The sequence below is a fragment of the Drosophila melanogaster genome, chromosome 3R (assembly GCF_000001215.4).
Source record: "Drosophila melanogaster chromosome 3R".
Classification (NCBI taxonomy): Eukaryota; Metazoa; Arthropoda; class Insecta; order Diptera; family Drosophilidae; genus Drosophila; species Drosophila melanogaster.
The window spans coordinates 23,015,476-23,038,468 of NT_033777.3; the positions used below are offsets into that span (position 1 = coordinate 23,015,476).

Genomic DNA, 22,993 nt, shown 5'->3' on the forward strand with positions numbered 1-22,993 from the left:
ATCAATAGAATATGCAACATTATTTGAGTACTTGTTCATTCTAAAATCCTTTTCCCACTGCATACTCAAGGGCACAAAGTACAAACATTTCTCGCAGTGCAGTGCAACTTATGACTGCTGACGGCGACGCCACGCGCAGATGCAGGTCAATCAGTGGCAAAGTGAAGGATGCCGGACAAGCGCGTAATGAGCTTTATTTGTCATCGGGAGCAGGCATGGAACCTGTCCAGTCCCTGGTTTCTTGGTCCTGGTGGTTCCTGATGGCCCCATAATGACAGCCGCAGTTGGACAGCCATTATGCCGGCCGTTTACCATTTAATATTGATGCCGGACGAACCGCATCAATGGAGGAGCGAGCAACGCCAGCAACAGGCTTCAGTTACTCCAAACCGCATTCTTCCTATCGCTGCAGAATGGCCTCCCGCTGCTTCTTCGCCGGAGCGAGGCTGCCATGAAAATGTCATCAAAACAGGAAGTGGCAGTTTAATTTAAGCGCGTTAATTGAATTTTATTTTCTGCTTTGTTGATGTGCCGAACAAAAGCCAGGGCGCCGACCAAGTCCAAGCCGGAGACCATAGACGGTAGTCCAGATCCGCGTCCAGTCCAGCTAGTGCAATGCAGAAATTGATTTGCTGCTGCTCCTGCTGATGCTGCCACTTCTGATGGCGGTGCAGTATTGTGGGTGCGGATTAGTAGGAATGACCGGAATAAACGGCCGTATCCCGTGGTGTCGCCACCTGGCAGAGTCGGCAAACTTTAATTACAAACTTCTATGCGCCATTATGCACTCTGATGCGCGTCCGCCCGTGGAAAACCTGTTTAAATTGCTGTTATTGTTGCATTCTGCCGCCAGTCTTGTGGCCCACAGGCTCAGACCCCTCACATTTTCTAATTGCATTTCATTATCTATTGGAAATTACAGCGATTTCGAGGGTCGATGATGATGGCACCGCTAATGGCAACCGTAACAAGTGCTCCTCCACGTGAATCTCGCAGCGCAGCAATGCAATTAATTTCGCTGTCGCGGGTAAAAGAAATCGCTGCGAAAACCGCGACAAGTGCGCTTGTCCTTCCAATTTGTCCCCCACTACCCATTTCCCCACCCCATTTTCCCACCCTCCCGGCATAATTTGCAATGGGAAACCCAGACCGATCTATTGGTTATTTAATTAATGTGAAGCACTCATTATCGAGTGCAATTTACCTTGGGTAAACACAGGGTTTCAGCTCTTAAAGCATCGCTTCTCCATCGCCTTTCAATTTGCATCCTTGGCTGTTTAAGTTCTGGTTCTGCATCAAAATAAACGGCTCTTTGGGCAAGTTTCGGGCCCGGCTAAGTGGTAATGGTAAAAACAATAAATTCACTTTGAAGCGCAAATTTCGCTGCCACGCCCACTCGAGCACTTGCCGCACAAGTGGAGGTCACGTCAGTGCACCACACGGCGTATGAGTATGGGTATTCAAAGTGCACTTGAAAAAAAGAAAACTTCAATTAACTTAATTATCAGGATTTATAGAGCGCAGGACTTGTAGATGTTACGATATTTAGGTAAGGCTCAAAACTATCACCCTGCACAAGATGTGCTCATTTTCGCCCAGTGTAGCTTATCAGCCGGCAACAGAGACCGACGGTAGAAAGTGTGTATATAGCTTAGCAACAATGTGACCGCCCCAAAGCAAAGGAAAGCGTGCAACAATTTGGAGAATCCTTCTTCCCTTTTGGCGGCGCAGCTGTTTCGTGTGCGGCCGCAACCTTAGAAACTTTCTAACGAGCATTCTGCCCCGTTCCCCTCAGCGATCTGCCCCGCCCGTTCCCTTTAGACCCTATTTGCCACCCCCTACCCCTTTGGCCTTTGCTGTTGCACGCCTCTGGGCGGGCTGTTATTGTTATTGTTTCTAGCTGGCAAACAACATGTGCGGTTGTCATAAATTTAACGCCAAAAGAGCATTTTAAGCAGTCAGCCAAAGACCGCCTGGCAGGGGACTAAGTCTTCTAATTACTCCGAGGGAAAACTTTTTGGCCAAAAGAGCCTCGCATGCGTGTGTGTGTGTGTGCGTGCATCTCGGGCAGAAAAGTTTGACGAGTCGCCCACCGGAAATGCAACGAAATGCAAAATGGTAAATGGTAAATGGGAAATGCAAGCGGCTGCGTGCAAAGTATTTCCATATTTAAATTCGTGCGTTCGAATATTTGAAACGGCAACTGGCAAACGGCAAATGGGAATTATTTATTTAATTAAATATTAAAAAACGTGCTGCGGCCATCTTTTATTGCATTAGTCGCCGTTTCGGGGCCACTGTAAAGTATGGTTCGCGTATCTATTTGATTTATTCAATTTTTCGCCCGTATTAATGTGGCATATTTTTTATTTTTCACACGCTGGCGAAGCTTCTGGCCCCGGCACAAGAAACTTAATTACGGTTGAGCGACGTCGCAAGAGCCTGATTAAATTAAAATGAATATGAATATGAATTGCATTCACATTCGCATTCACGGCGCCTGTAAATAGGCAACAAAGCGACTCAATGGGCGACATGTGAATGACACATTTCACACTGCGATTGAATTAATTGAAACATCCGGTTCGGCTCTCTTAAATCGAAAAACCCAGACCCCGAAAGGCAGCAATTGAAACAATTTGCGTGGCAAATAATAATAACGAACAAAAAAAAAAAAAAAAAAGATACATCGCCCACGGCGGGTAGCCTTGGAAATTAAAATTATAATTCCATTGATTAGAAAATTGTAAATGCATGGAATTTTAGGATATCGCTGTGTGGCGATCTTTCGATTTGCATAATTGCGAACCAAACCGTCGCAACGCACCGAAAATCTGCAAAATCTCAGCCACAACAGCAGCAGTGGGCGGTGGTTTTTGGGGCGCCTTCCGACTCCTCTTGGTGCCCCTTGGTGCCGCCGGGTGGTGCAGATGCTTATCGGGGTGTAACTTTGCACCGACCAGTGGCCACTGCCCATAAATATCAAAAATTCTAACACATGGAATGGGTGGCTTATACTTTTTTTTTTTTTGGTTTTTGTTTTTGGCTTGGCCTGCAGGTGTGGGAATCCGCGAACCTGTTCGCTTTTTGCATCCTGGCGGTTGACTTTTTAATTAAAATAAAAACGAACAGCAAGGGGCAGCAGTGGAAATGCCACATAATTGTCGAATTGTTGCCGCTTGCCACGCGTGCTGCGCGTTGGGCGGTGGGCGAGTGGGCGTGGTCGCCTGAAATGGGCGTTTGCTGATTAACAAAAATAAATTGTGAGCGGGACTTTGGCATAACAATTACTCCGCCACCATGTGGTTATGTGCACCATACATATGTATATGTATGTATGCGTACATAGGATGGCCATTTTCACAAAACTCCACTGTTTTCCTGTGTCTGCGTGTCTGCGCTTTTTGTTTGCGGATGTGTTCTCGTTGAGCTTGTAAATATTTAGCTGCCATCCGCTCGTGTTCGCCGGCGCCTAGCCTAGCTGCACAGATTCCGCCCTTTAACCTCAAAAGCAAAAAAAAATTCATTTCAGATCCAACTAAAATCCGCACTCGAACAGAACGCCAGGAGCCAGCCAATGACCACTTGTAGCCCTCAGCGGGCAGTCCAGCAGTCATTTCGATGACCAGGCATCGAGGGTATTAGCGGGGTGTATTGGCACTGGGGATAAGTTTGAAGTGTGCATTGAAAATTCAACATATTAATCATTGTTAAAGCTATAAACCTGAACTTAAATGAAGTTTCTTTAGTTTTATGAGCTCACTCTCTTTGGCCACAAAGTTAGCACAGTGATAGCTCACTTCTAGTATCTTTTTGTGAAATCAAGTATACGTACTTAACTCAATTTTTGTATAATCCCTTTAAAAATGCGGCATATCCTTCGCCACAGTGTGTGTCTGTGAATACTTTTGTAGTCGGGGTAGTAGTAATAGAGAGTAAGCAAGCAAAAAAGTCAAAATCATGCCTTTGCTCATGTTTTATGTGGGATATTCCGTTGTGTTCTGCTGGGCTGCTTTTAATTGCTTTACATTTTTGTTTATTTTGTTGACGCTGTCCCTGCCGTTCTCTGTGCATGTATGTGTCCGTGTGTGTCTGTATGTGTTTATGTCCTTGTCTGTGTTTGCGGGCTGTAATGAAGACCCGTGTCGGTCTGCATATTAACTGGAACACACTTGCAGCATTTTTAAATGCATAGTGCACCACCCGCCGCCCAACCACCAACTGAACCACCAGAAACACCCGCCCTAAGCATTTTAGGGCCGTAGTTGGACAGCGAAAACAGAAACGAGTCATGGGGATGGCCAAGAGCGGCGGGTTTTTTTTGGTGGGTGGAGGGGAGCGGGTGCGGGAGGTAGAGCTTGCGGCTGCGGCAAGTAAATTTGCGCACGGCTTTCATTGTCTGTCATAAGCATAAATGGTTATTAATATTAAAGTTCATAACGGGCCATGTTAACTGCTCATTTAACGGGACCATCCTTCTGGCCACTTTATTTTTGCCTGACTGCTCCGCCCGCCAGCCAACCAGCCACGCCCTCCTGGCAGCATCCGCCCCCCCGTTTGCTCATTGATATGTCGGCAGTTGTTTACACATTTACAGCCCGCTGTGCACCACAACCATGGCCATTTGCAACCAGTTAACGAAAGAGGCCATTCGAGCCTTATTAAGTCACTAAAATTGCATCGACAGTGCAACATTTCCACTTCCCACTGGCCACTAGCATCAAGTCAAGGTTTAAGGCTTAACACGATCATTTTTAATGAGACACAGAACAGGCTCCATTGGCGGTAATTTCCAATATTACATGATGCTGGGTATATTTTAAATCAAATTAGGGGAATGTGCCACTGATTTAACCCATTTCTATATATGCGCTGAACTTAACGTACCACTGACCCCGAATGAACTGCAATCCGTGCGCAAGCTGAACACAAATTAATTTAAGACTTAAGCCGATTTTTATGAATTGTATATGGATGCAATGCAAATTAATTCGATATATGTAAACAAATAAATGAAAAACTGAGAATGTGTTAAAGGCGAATAATAAATTAACTATGTGCACACATACATGCGACGCTCTGGCGTTGTAAATTATTTTTTGAATGCACAGCAATTAAGTAAAGTCAGACGGGCAAACATGAAACGGAAATCCCAGCATGTTGTGCATGTCTCTGTGTCCGATTTTCCACAGAAATGGCCAGGTGTGAGATATATAATCGGAATCGAATGGATAGGCGTAATCACGGAGCGTTAACAGGAATTATATATACCGGCGGGGACTTAAAACTGGTTTTTATCGTCACTCAAAGGGTTAATGGACATGGGCATAGGGCATCCTGAAGGTATTCCAAATTGAATTATATTCTAAAATTACTGCACGGTATTCTCAGAGAGAATGCTATAGTCGAGTTTCCGCCTATCAGATACCCGTTACTTAGCTAATGTGAATGGCCATACATACTTTTCAACGAATCTAGTATACCCTTTTACTCTACGAGTAACGGGTAGAAAAAGCCATTAAGTTAATCTTATTTTGAAACACAGATCTCCAATAAAAAAAACACTCGTTAAACTTACACTTTTATGAAGCATCGCTTTAATTTGCTTTAATCCAATTCATTAACATTGCCCACAATCTATCATTGACTTTTTTGTGATCCATACATTAGCATGTTTTGCCAAGTAATTAAAATGAATATTTAAATAAAATTAAATATTCAAATGCAGTTGGTAAGAAAAAAGTATGCAAATTAAATTATTTATTGCGGCCAATAAGTTTGTTGACAAACTTTAACAATCCAATTACAAGTAGTACTTAGCCGAGACTATTCTAATTAAATATATACGATTGGGAAGAGTTTGGGAAGACGCGACTAATCACTGGATTGTGTTTTCAAATTCAGGAACGTTTCTTTTGGCGAGACTTAATCCACTACTTAACTATAGTATATATACAGGCGTGTAGACTTACTTAATGGTAGGCATTCTTATAAGGGCTCAGGCACTGAGATCTTTGGGCATTGAATCGCTGACTTTTCCAGTTGGGGCATCTTTAATTGGTTCTAAGGACTAAGCTAACTTAAATGAACTGCGGGAAGTCCAGCATGTCGAAGCTGTTGTCAAATTCGGGCTGCAAATGGAAATTAGCCGGGGGCTGTGGGCTTTTGCATTGCGGCTCGTAGACATCCGTCAGATACTTTGTCACGTACTCGAACGACACAAACTCGCTCAAGTGGCATTTGCTGTCACCATTGGCGCGGCCATTATTGTTGGCCAGGCTAATTCCATTAGCAGATGCGGCTGGCGTACCTGTGGGCTTCGCCGTCGTCAGCAATTGCTCGAGTTCGCTTAATTGATTAATATTCGCATTGTAACGGTTATTGTTGCTGTTACTGTTACTGCTGCCGCCACCGCTGCAAACGCTCAGCACTTCCGTTTCCGGTGCGGGCGCCATGTTGCCATTGCCATATGTTGCTGTTGCCGTTGTTGTTGCTGTTGCGGTTGCCAGTGTTGCAGGTCCTGCAGGACCTCCGCTCTGATTGTGCTCGATGATGACAATGCAATTTGACAACTCATTAAAGTTCATTGAATTGTTATTAGCTGCAACACCGGTGCCGCAATTGCTGCGGTCTGTCGTCCTTTCGTTTTCTGGCTGATGCTGCTTCTGCTGCTGCTGCTGCTGTTGCTGCTGCTGTTGATGCTGCTGCAGCAGCAATGCCTCGCTGCAACTATTGCTGCGGTGTTGTCGCTGATCCCCCGGAGCACTTGGCACGGCCACGCCCACGCCCGCACCCACGCCCCTTTGCACCAGTGCCGACTCGGAGTGACGGCGTGTTTTGGCCGCCTTCTTTGGACCGGAGGGCGGTACGGAAGCGCCGCCGGCAGATTTGCGGCGCAGCTGTCCGTTGGCGTTGCGCAGCGCGTGGTTCTTGACATGTTTGCGGAGGCTGGAGGGATCCGTGTAGCGCTTGGTGCATCCAGGCAGCTGGCAGGCATACGGTTTCTGTACCAAATAGAGCGAGAATCGATAGAGCGTTGCGTTAGTACTGTAGTATTTGCCTCAGATGCGAGTTCGCATCAAACCGCAGCGGCTCAGTGCCGATGCCGAAAACTATGCAATTGATTTCTCCCATTCGCCCTGCAGGCGCTCCTAACTCACTCACACTCACACACCCGCACATGGCACACACACACCCATGCAAACGTTCACCAGCTAACAGATGGGCCAGCGTATTTGCCAAGTCAAATCGTTTTGAAATGTCATGCTGCATTTTGTTTATTCTGGCCAGGCAGCAGCCGCTGGCCGAAAGCGACAACAGCAAGGGGCAGTGCACTCGAAAAAGGTTCATTATTAACATGGAAACTGACATTTGTCTTGGACAAATGGAGCTTAAAGCTTAGAAATTAATCAATCGTTTTAGTTTTATCAAAAAAAAGTATACCTACTGCATAAATATATGCACTGCAATAACTATGAAAACTATCTAGGCATTTCCAAATAAAATGTAGAGAGCTACTAAAAAGTGAAGAATTTCTTTTTGAAACACCAATTTTTCTGAGTGTGTCGCAAGCATTGGCAGCCGCGCCAGGCCAACACACATTGTATCCTTTTGTGATCCTGATTGGCTGCCCTGCCCCTTCAGCTAGGCAACGAAAGTAACTCGTTTAGTTTATTCGATTTGCCTGCCGCGGTTGTTGCTGTTGTTGCCTGCTGTTCTGGCCATTGCTGCTGGCTGAATCGCTGGCCTTTTCAGCTGGTTTTGACCTTTTTTCCGGTTGTCGTACGCGCTGACGCGGCTGCTGTTAGTCCCTGCCTCTGTACTCCTGCCCCACCGTACTCCCTTCCGTATTCCGATTGCGATTCCTATTCGGATTCGTAGTCCTATTCCAGCTGCTGTTACTTTGGCCATCGGCCACCGCTCGCTCTCACAGATACAGTACACACGCAAAACTATAAATCACTCAGGCAGCGAAATGCGAAATGTGCACATGTCATGCTGGCAGCAGCAACAGTGGCTCCTTCGACCATTTCCTTTTTCTTTTTTTTTTCTGCCACTCTGAGCTCCTGTTTGGGCCGCTAAGCGCCTTGGAGTCCATTAAATCTTAAAGCCGCTTCACGCTCGTCGGGTGAAGCCCCAGCTGCATCTTTTGCAGCCGCGAGCTCTTCAATTTCCTTTTGACACGCACTGCAAATTGCTGGGACCCCAGAGAAGAGGCCAACCCATCCCGGCACCGCCCACGCATTCAGCCGCACTCATATGCATAGCATATAGGGATACTCACCGTATCGTAGTGGGTCCTTTGATGTTTCGCCCGATCCGAGCTATTGCTGAACGCTTTGAGGCAACCTTTATACTGGCAGCCATAAGGCCGCTCGCCCGTGTGCGAGCGTTGATGAATTTTCAAATTTTCCAAACGCGAGAATGCTTTATTGCAGCCGGGAAACTGTAATGGAAAAACAAAAAGGTGGAAAGGTGTCATCGAAAATTGCAATTACCAAGGGTGGGAGGGAAGGTGTTTTTTTTTTTTTTTGCAAGGAATGGCGCAAGGGATAAAGCAAGAGGATGAGGCACTGGAAGGACGCATAAAATTGTGACCTCGCAGCAGATGCTGTTACTGTTGCCGCTGACGCCCGCAGGTGTTGCACGTAGTAGCCCCGCCCACTCGCAACACTCGACCACTCCACCTGAAAAGGGGCAAATTACGTTTTTGCAACAGAAACAGTAAGAGAAACCGAAACAGAAACAGAAACATGTGTAATGGCAAATGGCAGCTGGAGCAGCATCAGTGGGCCAAGTTGATGATGCCCGAGCCAATTTAATCGAAAAAAAAAATCCTGCAAGAATCCATCAATTACTCAAAAATCAAAACGAAAGAGCATGGCAAAGGGCAGGGATAGAAGATGTAGCGAGTGTTGGCCCTAATAACATTACCAGCAACTCCATTTCAAGTGGACTCCGGATTCCGTTCGGATACCGCCTCGCAGCTCTCGCCTCGCCCTGTCAATTTCTGTGATTGCCCTGCGCCGCACAATTCATCATCCCAGCGATGGCGCATCAAATGTCAACACGTGCACGATACCATACCATACCATACCATACCATCCAACGATGCCACACAAACAAAAAGGAAAGCGAAACGCACAAAATGGGATCCTACGGCGGAAAAGTCGTGTTTGGACGCATAAACAAATGCGTTCAGCTGCGGCCAGGGGGAAAAAAAAATGGATAAAATCCAAATCTATTGTTTGATGTTTGAAAAATGATATTCTATGAGGGATTGAAAAGGTTGGTAAACAGAGAGAAAATATACACATGTATCTCAATCGATGGATTCCCGAACAGAGTTGCCATTTTTCTTCTAAACAAAAAAAAAAATATTCTACAAGGAAATCTCCGAACTAGTCAATGGGGTCAAATGGGTTTTGGTCCTGCATATAGAGTCATCTTTTCATCCTTACCGGACATTTGTTGGGCTTCTCGCCGCTGTGAACTCGCATGTGGATGAGCAGCTTGTAGCGGGCATTGAAGGGCTTGTAGCGCCTGGGGCAGTCTAGCCAGAAGCAGGAGAAGTCCTCGCCCTTGCGCACATCCACATGGCACTTCTCGATGTGCTCGACGAAGGCCTGTTGGTGCGGGAACTCCTCGTCGCATCCCGTCCAGCGGCAGATGAGTGGGATGACCTCATTCTCTGGCTCCGCCTCGGGATCACAGCAGGTTGAATCCGGCTTGGGATCACTTTCCGCCGGTGGGGCAAACACGTCATTGTCCAGGTCATCCTCCTCCTCGTTGTAGTTCTCGTCATCGTCACTGTCCAGGCTCCGGAACTCCTCGGCCTTGATGAACTCATCCGATAGATAGTTGACCAGATCGTCTTTGCAGTTCTGTGTTTGCTGTTCCTGCCCATGTGGCTGATGCAGTTGCTCCTGCTGCTCCTGCAAGTGTTGCTGCTGCAGATGATGCTGAAGGAACTGCTGCTGCTCGCCCAACATCAGTTCATCCAGTTCATCGATGGTCCAGATGGCCTTGTGCTCGCGATTGGGCTTCTCGACGACCTGAGCCATATTGTTGTGGTAGTTCTCCGTGGAATACCCCGATCCCTGTTGGTAGAGATTCGCGTAATCCTCGTAGTTGCTGGCGCACATGGGAATGCATTTGGGAGTGCCGAAGGTGGAGTTCATCGATGGCAGTTTCGCCGGCGAGGCCTCCTCTTTGACCTGCTCCTCGAACACATTGCCCAACTTCGGGGATGCGGCACTCGATGATGCGGCCGCTGAAATCTCGCCGAGATTGAAGTTCAGCCAGGCGTCGAGGTGCGGTGATGAGCACGGTGACTGGTTTTTCGATTGGCAATTAATCTCGTCGTAATTAAAATAATCGATATCCAGATTAATGGAGTCATTCGCCGGCTGCACGGCATACTGACTATTCTGTGCACTGCACGGTGTGTAGGGTGTGTAAGGGGTATATGGGGTATATGGCGTCTGTGGATGTTGCAACATGCCGGGCAGTTCGGACTCGCCAGTCAGACGCGCTATGTCCTCCGGTTCGAAGCGGAAGATATCCTCGCGATTCAGTTGCGTGTACTGTCCCTGCTGATAGGGCATGCCCGTATTTTCCGCCGCTGCGCAGACAATGTCATCCTGATCCGAATCCTGCTGCTGATCCTGGCCAGCATAGTTGTGACAGTCGCTGAACACGGAGTTCGGTGTCTCGGCGGCAAAGCAGAGGTGTGAAAAGTCCGGAAACTGCAGCTCACCGCAGGCGTAACTTTCATTCGTTTCCACCTTGGCTCCCGGCACACGGAACATTTCCCGCTCCCCATTATTGGCCGTTATATTGGCACTCAGCGGAGGCGACATAAATCCGCCGTAGCAACTGGCCGCCTCCTTGCCAGAAATCGACGAAATACCCGAAATCGACGACGTCTTGACGTACATGCCGCCACTTTGGCTGGTCTTCAGCGAGGATGACATACTATATTTCGATGTCTCTGTCTCTGGTGATTTGCTGTCGTCCGTTCTTCTGGGCCGGCCGCTTTCACTTTCGCATTTCCGGCAGTTGTCTGGGAAGATTGCCAATATTTCTTCTTTTTTTTGTTTGTTTTTTATGGCCACCGAACGCGGGAAATCCCAAGAAAATCGAACACTTAAACACACACGTAAGTCGGAGGATTTTCTATGTATCTATGTAGTTCAACACTTGCGATGTTCACGCCACCGCGATCTGGCTGACAATAAACCGGAGAGCTGCTGCCGCACGATATTTAAACGCCCGGAACGGGATGTTCCACGGGTGTGGGAAGGGGAACGGAATCGGGAGCGGGTGCGGGTGCGGGTGCGGGAACGTGGAGCGTTGGATCCTGCCTCTGCCGCTGCCGCAGTTGACGCAGTTCTGGGCGATCTCTGTCCGCTTTTGCTTCGCCTTTGGCACGCACATGTGCTACCGCCGCTGCCGCAGTCAGCGCCGACGTCCCTCCACCTCACCCCTGGGGCAACCATCACTTTAGACCCCCTTCCACCATAGGTTTTTCCTCTTGTTTTAGTCGCAGTGCTGCCGTTGTGGTTGTTGTTCTTGTTAATACTGTTATTTTAGGCTTATGTTTGCGTATAGAAATTATGCGTAAGCTACAACGAGTGCCCTGTGGAAAATGGGAGCAAAACGTAGAAATATGAAAGTAAAATGTAACAGAAAAATATATAATTCAATTTATGGGGATTTTTCAACAGTAATTTACTTTTTATATTCTCAATAAATTCATATATTAAGACTGAAATTATGCATTAGTAATCAAAATGCATGTAAAAAGTAGTTAAAACTTTTGAGCCGAAAAATACAGTTGAATTTGTTTTCTAAGTTTTGTTTTACTAAGACAGACTAGATTTACTGCTAAAACTTCTGAATATTTTTTATATATTTTTAATATATATTTCAAGTGCTTAAAACCGACCTATTTAGAGCATTCTACTTTGACATCCCATCGTCGCATTTTCCACAGTGCACTTGACCGTGGCAGTGTCGCTGTGCTCTGCGTTTTCGTGATCTGCTGTATCCTCAGCCCATTTCCTCGATCCAGCAGATTTCCCCGCCCATTTTCCATTCGCCAGCCGTGCTGCACTGTGCGATCTTGTTGTTGCACACATGGTGTGCAAGTGTGCGCTGCCCTTCTTCTTGTTTGTGTTGCAGTTGCAGCTAGGCTGTCGAATGTTTTAGCACTATTTTTTATTGCCACATAATTCTCGTTCTTCTCTCCGTTTTTGCTACACCGAGTGGCGGAATTGGAATCACCAGGCGGGCGTAAGTACTGTACTACATACATGGGCTATATTTATTGTGGCAACTCATTTGCCAGTGCGACAAATAGCGCATGCACATCGCACACTCGCTTCTCCAGTGCATCATCGTGTAGAATGCAACTCAAAGATCGCGCTCTCTGTGCGCTATTTTTAGCGCAATTTAGCTCGTCCGCTAATGCCTGACAATATGTTTTTAATTTACGCCACAAAAATGCAATTGCAAAACTATTTGTTGTCCCCTCTCCAATGGCAGTGCTGTATATTGTCCTAGGTCCTCGAGTGCATTGCCCATTGTGGCTGCAATTGCGATAGTGACGTTTCCGGAGCATGAGTCAGTTTCCTTTCATCCACATCCATTTCCATGTCCCATAACCCATTCGCTATCTCTTTTTTCGTTTTTTTTTTTTTTTTTTGTGGCCAACGCGGCACTTCATCATTAAATGATGCCATCTCCCTATAATCGCCATATATTTTTTATGATTTTTGGCAAGCGTCGCGATTTGGCGCACGTTCACCCGAACGCGATGATTGTGGGGTCGCTTCTTTTTTTTTGTTGTTTTGGGTCGTTTGGGGCTGCCGAATGGTTTAGATCGGCTGCGATGGTCTGGTCTGGGCTGGATGAGGTTGGCATAGGTTGGCAGCTGCCCCTGCCAGGGGGCTTCTGTTCTCGGCCCGAAACGCGTCAAGTCAATTCAGAAACGTTTAACACACAATTCCTGCCACTTGCGCGCTCGTCATTTGCGAATCGGTCGGAGGGCTGGCCAAAAGATTGGGCTGCTGGCCAAAACTGTGCGGCCACCGCCTTTGTTGTCGCACGATTGCGACAACTTACATCATTCTTAAAATTAGGCGATTTTGGCAGCACTTTTTCACGTCGAATGCACTGCGAGAAAAGTAGTATGTAGGGTGAGAAAAAAATTAGCTGCACACAGAAGATTTAAGGCAGAACACAAACTTTACCAATTTCAATCCATTCTGATAGTTCAAGTAACATAATATCATATTGAAAAGTACATTTTGAAATTCTTTCGAGTGCATCCTAGTCGCGTTTCTGGCCAAGACCTATAGACCTGATGCCAATGCGAGTTGATGTTTTTATGAGTGGCGATGACGCGCGGCGACGTTTCTTGGTTTCTTGGGAAAACACTCGACCATTTCCGCTGGTGATTATCAATTTTCCCAGATTTAAGGTAATTTTTCTTGTGCGTGGGCAGCGCTGCGCTGTCGTCCAATTTATGATTTGTCTGGCCCAAGATTCGATTTCAATTAAATGCTCAAATGAATCACTCACTATCGCCTGGCGTGTTTGTATGAGCCAGCGAAAAATGTTTGATTGGAAAACCAGGCAATTAATTAGCTGCAGCAGCTTGAATGACCCTTGTGCCCTGCGTCGAGCGACGGTGCATGTGTAAACATTATTTCGATCAGATTGTAATATTCCTTTGGCGCAGTGCAACAAATAAGCCGCAACATTAATGGATACACTCGAATGGCGAATGTTTGGTTTGGTCAACTTCGGTGGGTGGAAATTATGCGGCATGCCAGCAAATGGCTTTAATGAAAAATCGTAAATAAAAGCGTGAGCGAGCAGGAAAAAAAAAGCGCACTTAATAAAATTTATTTGTTGCCAAGTAATGAGACGGCGCGGTGTCGATTTGTTAATGAAATTTTTAACTTTATGCTTTCCGCTCTCCGGTTCCGAGGATAAATAAATGTACGTAAATATATACTCGTACACTCGTGTATTTTTTCTCGTTGAGGGTACTATATGTCGACTGGGTTCATAAATTTGTCAATGATTTTCCACTTGACAATGCTGCAAATGGTCTCGTTTATTTACTCCACATTCTCCATCAAGTGAGCCGCTGATGTGGCAATGGGTCGCCCTTTTGGGATGGCACTACCACAGTCTCTACTACAGACCATATCTGGGGTAATTCTGGTTGTTGCAACTATAGGGAATGGTTATTGCTTTTGTTTATTTCCAATCACAGACATCATGTGTGCGCTTTGGATTCGGGACTGTCTTTAAATAAATAAATAAAGCGTCGGGGGAAGGGGTTGAGGTTGTGCTGGGATTACGAGTATCTGTCAAAATAGAATCATTATCTTTTCGAGGAAATTTGGAGCTAATACATAGAGTTTAGTTTACAATACAAAAATATTTTCACTAGTAATTAACTAATTTAAAAATGGAAAGACTAGAAAACAATAGAAGCAGATAAAAATATATCATTATAGCAATTGTAATTTTCGCTTGGCAAGAAGTCAAAAGACCTTTACACTCACCAAAGAAAACACATTTTCCTGTGTTGAAGGTGTTTGGCTCACAGCTTATTCCATCGCTCACACTCATCGCATTCAACAAGTAAATTTGTCAGGCGGTAATTTGATTTTGTTTGGCCATGAAAAATGAAAATACCCCGCCATTGTGGCTGTTTAATTTGTAATTTGAGCCGCGACATTCAACTTGAACTATCCTGCGGCACTCTGGCTCCCTGATCCCCGAACCACGATCCGAAAAACACAAAATCTGAAATCCAAAATCCCAAATCCCCCAACTCATGTACCCAACGATGTCCTGTCAAAATGTCAAATGATTGCGTTGACATGCATGCCGGAGTGAGTAGTCGCTATCGCGGCGAGATGTGTGTATTTTAGCATAATTCGATTCGAAAGCGATTTGTGAACCCTCGCTGAATGGATGGAGTGAGTGTCACTCATTCTATGCGATCTAGTCGAGTTAGTCGCTTGCATTATAATGAGCCGTTGCCGTTGACCCCTTGACATTTTACAGCTCGAAAACCGAAGCCGAACACATGTGGCAAGTTCAAAAGTTGACAGCAAATTGACTGTATTTATAAACATTTTAAAGGCGTCGCATAATAAAAAGTAAAATCCAAGAAGTATACTAAACGGAAAACCGAAGCGTGTGCACGCCCACCGAATGAATTTTAATATGCAATTTTTATGATTACTTCACGAGAGGGGGGAGGGGTGTTCTTCGAATGTGGCATCTGTGCAGGATTGGAGCGTTTTTACGATCGACGCTCTTGTGGGCGTTTCAAGTTCGCATTTACGGTGGCATTTTGTCTACTCATTAAACCCCTGACTGGCCATAGACCGTTATTTACTGTTTCGTTTAATTAGTTAAACATGTGATTTATGCACCCGAAGCGCAGCGTATCGTATTGCAGGAGCAGGACTGTGAAATTTACGTAAACAAGAAGGCTAGTTTGTCCTTTCCATGCACTGAGAAAAATTGCAAGGAAGTTTAAAATATAAGCAATAGATATAGTAACTTTGAAGTGCTTCAATGCAAATATGATACCATTTAAGTAAATTAGGCAAGTAAATATATAATGGGTATAACTTAGATGTTGCAATGATTTCTTTCCAAAATCAATGGACCATCAAAATTAGTTACATTCACATTAGCCATGGCAATGGCCATGGAACGTGGCCTGGTCAGCTTTTTAATTAGTTTTGGACGCCTGACAGTCAAAAAGTCGTCATTTTGCGGAGCAAGGTTACCGAAAATGGGAAATACGGATGTATGAAATGGAAATACAAATGCAAATGTACATGCCACGGCAAATGAAATTTTGTGAGCAACCTGACACGGGCCAACAACTCTTCATTAAATTCATTTCGCGAATTCGCTCACACCAACCTGACTGCTCGATTAACCAAGTCAGAAATGTCCATCGGATTACGGGTGCATGTAAATCGAAATGTGAATGGGGAAAACGAGCGGGGCACAGGTGGCAGCCACATAACCACTGTACCACCGGGAACTCTTTCCGATTTCCCACGCACTTCACTCACAGCTCATAATTAAGCGCAAGACGGCAGCCGAGTTCCCAGATCCATCTGTATGTATGTATATCCCCATGGATCCCGATAATCACACGCGGAAATGCCTCGTTTGTCCGCCGACAACCCATCGAAATTAAAAAGTGCTCGTCAGTGGCGAAGACAAACAATAAACCAGCGTCCCAATCCCAATCCGAATCTGAATCCGAATATCGGGGGCGGATCCGAGTGGCAGTGCCACAGTGGAGTTTTCAATCAGGATGCCATTGAGGCGTTACATGCGACACGTCGTCTGTGCCTCTTGGGGTTGCAACATGTAATGTTGCGATGGTCTTGGTCTTTTGGGCTCACGCATCATTAACGGCTTTTTAATTGAGAATTACGGCGAAGTCTGGCGAGGATTGGGAGCCCTTTTGCTTTCCCACACAATCGATTTGATTTGCTGACATAATATTTTCCCTAGTTACTTGCCGGAAAAGCCAAGTGGCAGGTCTCTGGGACTTTTACTCATTTTCCGATGTTATTTTTGCATTTGGCTGCATTATTTTTTCATTTTCCTAAAGCGTTTCTTGTTACTCCTACTTTTACTCCTACTGTCGCTGCTGCTGCCGGAATGTCTTTTTATATTTTTCTTAATTTCACTAAAGTTGCCATGCACATGTCCTGGGCCGAGAAAGAAAAGCCAGATGCAGCAGGAAAGAAATTCTACATAAATGCAGTATCCTGTAGTGCGTATGTGTGTGGCTAAAGCATTTCAGGTTGCAGTGATAGCATAAATAAAATAAAAGCATCAGGACGAAGCCAAAGATGAGGGAAAACGTGGAAATATGCAAGGAATTCATAGCGTATACTGTATATTTATGCTGCTGTGTGTGTGTGTGTGTGTGTGAAAAGCTCGCGCTGAGGAAAATAAGAAAAATGGAAAATTCCTCGTCTGCCGCCGCGCCACTGTTGCAATATTTCTCTTAATGTGTTGCATTAATTTCACCAGCATAAAGATAAAGGAACAAAACACAACTGTGAACTGCGAACAAAAAGACGACGGTTTTCTTAGCCAGCTTCTCGTTTTTTTGTGCGCAAGGAATCACTTTAACCAAAACACAATCTGTCAAGCCACTCTCTTCTAATGGATCTCACTCGACCCTATTAGGCAACAATTTCGTTTCCTTACGTTTCGTTTGAAGTGGCAAAAACGCTAGTGCATATGCACTACTTTCATCCGATTGCTCTAAAAACCGTGAATATTTTACTGGAAAGCGCCTAAAGCCGTATACTTTTTCTATGCAATCCCCAGCTGGATTTTTCACCACCTTTCAAGCGGTTTTTTTTTTTTTTTTTTGAATTTTGCAAAATATATAAATCACACAGCCTCAATGACCCCATAAAAGTTTCATAATGAGATTCAGCAAAGGGGCGGAAAATGGGTGTATGCTGAAAAGTTGTTTCCACCGCCCATGCCAACTGACAAATGCAGGCGGAGCATCCAGACGGAGCTGGAAAATTAAAGCAATCCTGACTGCTGACTGAAATTAAATGAAATACACATGACTGAAGCCCGGTGAGCACGTGGTGGCCTGTGGCCAGTTGTCCGTGACCAGTCGGCCACAGAAAGTATCTTTAATCGGATTTTAATGGAACGCTTTTAAGCAGCGCCGCCACCTGTAAGCCCCCGCGCAGTAAAGACCATGTATTCCTTATTTTTCCGTAACCGGACCAATATTTTTATTCACCTCCATCCGCCGGATCCTCCTCAGGAATGCTCATCTCGGAGCTTCTTAAATTTATTCCTGCTGAACAATAGGATAATTCGATCTTGCCAGTCAGCCGGAAGTATGAGAATCACTCGGTAGAGTAGGCATGCCATTCCCGGCACGGTGATCTCGGCCTCACCCCTCACCATTCCGGCCACTATACGCTGGGCGACCTCCTCTCCGGTGAACAGTGGATATACGTCGCCAAATCCTATGGTATGCGTCAGCTGCGTAACATCACTGTTCGTGCGCAGAAAACTGGGCAGCACGGTGGTCACATGGATGTCCTTCTGGTTCTCCAGATCCAACTCCATGCGCAGGGTCCTCATGTGCGCCAAGGCGCCAGATTTGGTGGTGGTGTAAGTCGCACTGTAGGGCAATGGGAAAACACCTGGAACGAGTTTGCACTTGAATGTATCTAACTATAGAATATAGATACTTTGTGGTAAGTCTCGCACCTGCCAATGAACTGATTGTAACAATGAAACCTTTGCGCAATTCCTTCATTTTGGGTAGGAAAACCAGCTTGGTCTAAGCGAAATAAATTAAAATAAATAGTATTTATATTACCTAAGTAAAAATTTAAGAAAACTCACCCAGAAATGCGACGTAAGGTTAACATTGATCATTAGCTGCACATCGGCCGGGTCCGGATTAAACATATTGCGATGCATCATGACACCAGCATTATTAACCAGGACGGTAACTGGACCCATTTCCTCGACCACTTTGGAGTTCAGCTCAACTAGATCGTCGTAATTGGTTACATTGGCCTAGGAAATTGGAATTTGAATAAGATTATAATTACTTGTAGTTAGTTTAATAATTGTTTCGAACTATTGAGTATTTAAAAGCCTTAATTAAAATACATATATATAAGTTAATATACCTTGTATGCCTTTGCGCGAACCTTATAGATATCTTGGATTTGCTTGACGGTGTCTTCCGCTCCGGAAACATTGATATCCACCACGGCGATGTGACAGCCTTTTTTAGCCAGTTCCAAGGATATGGCACGACCTAGTCCATGACCAGCTCCAGTGACCTAGATCGTAACGAGATAAACACATTGATTATATAAGTTGTGAGTCATTGACTGCAGTAAGCACGCAATCAAGTTTGCCACTCAATTTCTAAGTCATGACAAGCTAATGAAACAGTGACAGTGACAATTCATTTATTAAACAAAGTTTTATGTGTTTAAATTGTGATTTAAATTAAATTCAATTCAAATTTAAAAGTAAAGAAAAAACGTTATATAATAAGCGAAAATTATTTCATAAAAATGACCTAATAAGCTAAATTGCGAATATACTTGCAACATTTCCTGAGTGAAATAAAAATAAAATTGAATTTAAAAGCTGTTTTTAAAATAAACTAAAGCAGAATCATTTGTTGGTTGATACCCCCGCTCTACATGTATCTCAATAATTGAATCAATTAATCTTTTCAAATCGGTTCAAATTGTGCCAGTTATTCCAGTTTATTACGTTTTTAGTAAATCTGAGTAAAGGGCCACATACTTTAGTTGCACAATAGCTCTAGCCATTTGTAAGTGGAATACAAATTAAAATGATCATTTAGAATTGCGTCAATATGTGCGCAAATGGAAATTTAAATGTATGAATAAACTGTCAAATTAGCAGAATAATGACTGTCCACCGTTTGTTCTGAATTAAAAACTGCAATTGCACGAATTTAAGAGCAAATTAATGTCTTTGACCATTAACCCTACCAGGTTCTGCATGGAAATCCATTAGGTTTTCGCCAACCAGGTTAAAGGTGCCTAATTCGTTCTGTATCTGATTATAATTGAAGCTCATAGTTTGCAGATACTTTTAGTAAGAACAACAAAACATTGCTAATATTACAAAATACATCCATACATTGTCTGAAATTTATACGATTCACTGACTTCTCAACTATCATGTAACTAATACGCTTTCGACAGCCAAGTTTATATGAAATTTTGTTTATCTCATCTATTTGGACCAAACTCACCACGGCCACTTCTCCCGCGATACTTTTCGGCGCCGAGCACCAGCAGAGTTTGGCGATCAGTCGGCCGAGTAGTGCTACCAAAATGAGTAGTGGCGTTATGGCCGCCAAACCGATCAGTGCGATTATGGCCTGCAGTTTTACCAGAGTGTTTCGTACTACTTCTGACATTTTTCTTATTTTTTAACCACCAACTTTTGAGTCACAACCGTGCCGAGAGAATGGCGAAAACGCATTGAATCGCAAGTCGCGAATCTCGAGCCGTCGAAAGCGGATCGATCGGCAAAACTGGCTTGCCGTCGAGATTGCAATTCGAGTGTATCCACAATTGACCCGGTTCGCGGTGTTCGGCAATTAGCCGCGACTTTCAGCGGAACCCCACCAAATGAATGCGAGCGTGTGGCAAGCGTCCATTTACACACCTCACCTATTAACCAGCGCGACCTCAACTCCCTGGCCATGTTTTTGGAGCTCTGGAGTTGGGGGTTATTGTCAGCAAATAAACAGAAAAGTCACCTCCTGCACAGATGAGACAGTCGCGGCATCGCACCAGCAGCCCATTAGTAATAAATAAATGCCACTTTTTTTTTTTTGACTACAACTACAAGTGTGTAGCAGCTCCACATATCCAAACAAATATACTCGTGTATACTTACTCAATAAATGTGGAAACAAAAAAAAAGCGGAGAGATGCCAACGAAAAAATGATTTTCTGACAATAAAGTGGATATATCCATAAACGAAGCGGAGCAGCAGAACATATAGAAACGTATGGGAAGGGGGGAGAGTACCAACGATATAGACAGCCAAAGGATAATTTTATATTGCGGGTGGGAGGGGGAAATGCAGTGGAAGGGGAGAGGGGGCGAGTGCCGGCTGTGGTTTTAGTTAAAAATAACAAAGAGCGAGCGACAAAAACGAGATTCGTGAAAAACGTATATTTCATATTCAGTTTTTCTTTTCGCAGGGTGCTTCAGCTGCTCCATAAAGCTTGCCGTTAATTTTCAGGGTAATGAGAGTATTACCGATGGAGTAATGTGCAAAAACGATTTACTATATATATATATACCGCTGAGATTGAGCGATAAAATAATTCAGGTATATATTATAGTTGTGACGAACTAAAATGGGATTCATCGGAACATGAAAAAATATATATATACTTGTATTTACATACATCATACAAATTATTGTGTAGCTAGTATTTGTTAAACAAATATATAGTTATCTAGTACGACTGTCACAGTATCTCTGAACTTTTTAGACACATTTTTTTCTAATTTAAAGGGTATCCATTAGTCGCTGTTGCATGAAATTAGATTAGTTATACCCACACACACATCCCTTTCTTCTCCCACTCCCGCTGGCAATGGCATTTTAATAGAGTTTTAGCCGGGCCAAGGTGCTGCAGCAATCGGGCAGGTTAACCCCACCCCTCTCCAGCAACCCCTTTATTTTTCTGCCACCACCCCCTTTCCCCTTGAACCAGCACTTGCGACACTTTTGGTTTTGTATCAATTTATTGCACTCGGCGCACTCGAGGGCATGTGTCGATCGCTGGCGGAATCGCTTTGGTTCACTGCAAATGAAAACGACCCCAAAAACCAATACATACATACATACATATGCAGCCTGGAATGCCTCCTTAGCTTCGTTTCCATGCGCATTTTGGCGCAATTACGAATCCTACTTCTTGGCTGTGGACCTGCATCGCCCTTCTTATTTTATTTTATTTCTTTTTTTTTTTACTCCGCTGCACGTGATGCAATTTTGTATTTATTTAAGCGCAGCACTCGCCTTCGGATGTTGCCAAAATCGGGTCACACTTTGTGCACGTGGTGCCGCCGCGCTTTGCATGCGACTTTTTTGCGGCTATTGGACTCCGATGATTTATGGGCGAGGCGTCTGCGTATTTGGTGGAGCAGCAGCAGCGGGAGGAGCACATGGCACTGGCTGCCTACTCCTTTCCATTTGCCCAATCTTCCCAATCTGCGGTGGCAAGCTATAAAGATAGCGATACTCGAGTGTTCCACTGCGAGCCCCTTAATTGTCAAAACTCCGTGCCACTCAACGCTGTCCCGCCAACAACACTTCAGCTCCAGCTCAAAGGGTACTCAAAGAACACCGGAGGTGGAGCGAAGGATCGGGAGGTGCTGCTCAACTCGGTGATCCAAAAAAAACTAGCCAAGCATTATATTGAAAATATTGGAGTTCAATATGTTAAAAAATTGCATCGGTACTATATATATATGTTATTTTTAAAGTCTATGCTTAAGCAATCTTTAAATCGTATTTTATATTACATCTTAAATAAGCTACATAATTTATAATATTTTGTTAATAAATAAAAAATTCTCAATTAATTCAGTTCATTACCTTGAAAAATAGCTAAATTCGAGAGGAAATCATCTCAATTGACTGCTCGGTGGTGGAGCGAGAGCCGCACAAAAAATGTAGCAAAGTGCTTAAGGTAAAGGATTAGTGGTGGTTAAACCTGTGCACCGAAGTTTCCCACGGCAAAGGATGAACCGCTGGCAGGATGGAAACGGAATGAGATGGCCGGAATGAGAGAATGAGAGGCCGCAGCTGGCGGAGGAAAGTGAAAAGTGTCGAGAGGAGTTTGAGTGCTCAAACGCGCTAATCTCGATGGCATGGCTCTCCGTTTTTTCCATTAGTTTTGTAATATTTCACATTAGCATGTCGGCCACTCAGAGCTTAGGACTCTTGTAAGGAACCAAAGAAATATTAAAAACCAAAAAAAAAAAGAAACACAAAAAAGGTGGAAAGGCAGAAGGGCGAGGCAATTTCTCAGCGCGGCTGTCAACACCAATCTGAAGTGCTACCGCGAGAGCAGAAACAGCAGCAAGTGCAGGACATAATGAGACACGGATAACAGGCCATTTCGATTATTATCCTTGGAACATGTGTTCCAGTTTAGTACAGCAACGCAACAAGTGCACCGCGGGCCGTAAAGTAAATAAATTAGCCGGTCGTGTAATGCACAAGAATCCGTAGGATCGAAAACATTCTGCAACATGACACTCGGCCAGGATTCGAGGAGCTACCGCATCAGGATGCTGCTTCGGATGTGTTTGTTTAGGTGCAAGGATAACGCATTCTCACGCCTGCCGG

General features: G+C 44.6%; 2 protein-coding genes across 3 annotated transcripts, besides 1 other annotated feature; both read right to left on the bottom strand.

Annotated features, from left to right (window-relative positions):
- Positions 1 to 5,389: 5,389 nt before the first annotated feature.
- Positions 5,390 to 5,451: a mobile genetic element.
- Positions 5,452 to 5,746: 295 nt separating this feature from the next.
- On the bottom strand, positions 5,747 to 11,238 carry lmd (lame duck). Of its 2 annotated transcripts, none has more exons than NM_170044.2 (3): positions 9,462 to 11,238; positions 8,285 to 8,446; positions 5,747 to 7,004 (listed from the first exon to the last, which is right to left on the bottom strand). In NM_170044.2, exons 1-3 carry the CDS (start codon positions 10,974 to 10,976, stop codon positions 6,081 to 6,083), a joined length of 2,601 nt encoding a protein of 866 aa, NP_732811.1. In that variant the 5' UTR covers positions 10,977 to 11,238; the 3' UTR covers positions 5,747 to 6,080. The 2 variants fall into 2 exon arrangements, with proteins under 2 accessions (NP_732811.1, NP_001262856.1); NM_001275927.1 differs by lacking the exon at positions 9,462 to 11,238 and adding an exon at positions 8,935 to 9,093.
- A 6,570-nt stretch (positions 11,239 to 17,808) lies between these two features.
- On the bottom strand, positions 17,809 to 20,088 carry CG13833 (uncharacterized protein). The gene is made up of 5 exons (NM_142854.2): positions 19,865 to 20,088; positions 18,753 to 18,908; positions 18,460 to 18,636; positions 18,322 to 18,394; positions 17,809 to 18,254 (listed from the first exon to the last, which is right to left on the bottom strand). The coding sequence occupies exons 1-5, from the start codon at positions 20,030 to 20,032 to the stop codon at positions 17,863 to 17,865; spliced, it is 966 nt and encodes a 321-aa protein (NP_651111.1). The 5' UTR covers positions 20,033 to 20,088; the 3' UTR covers positions 17,809 to 17,862.
- Positions 20,089 to 22,993: the final 2,905 nt, after the last annotated feature.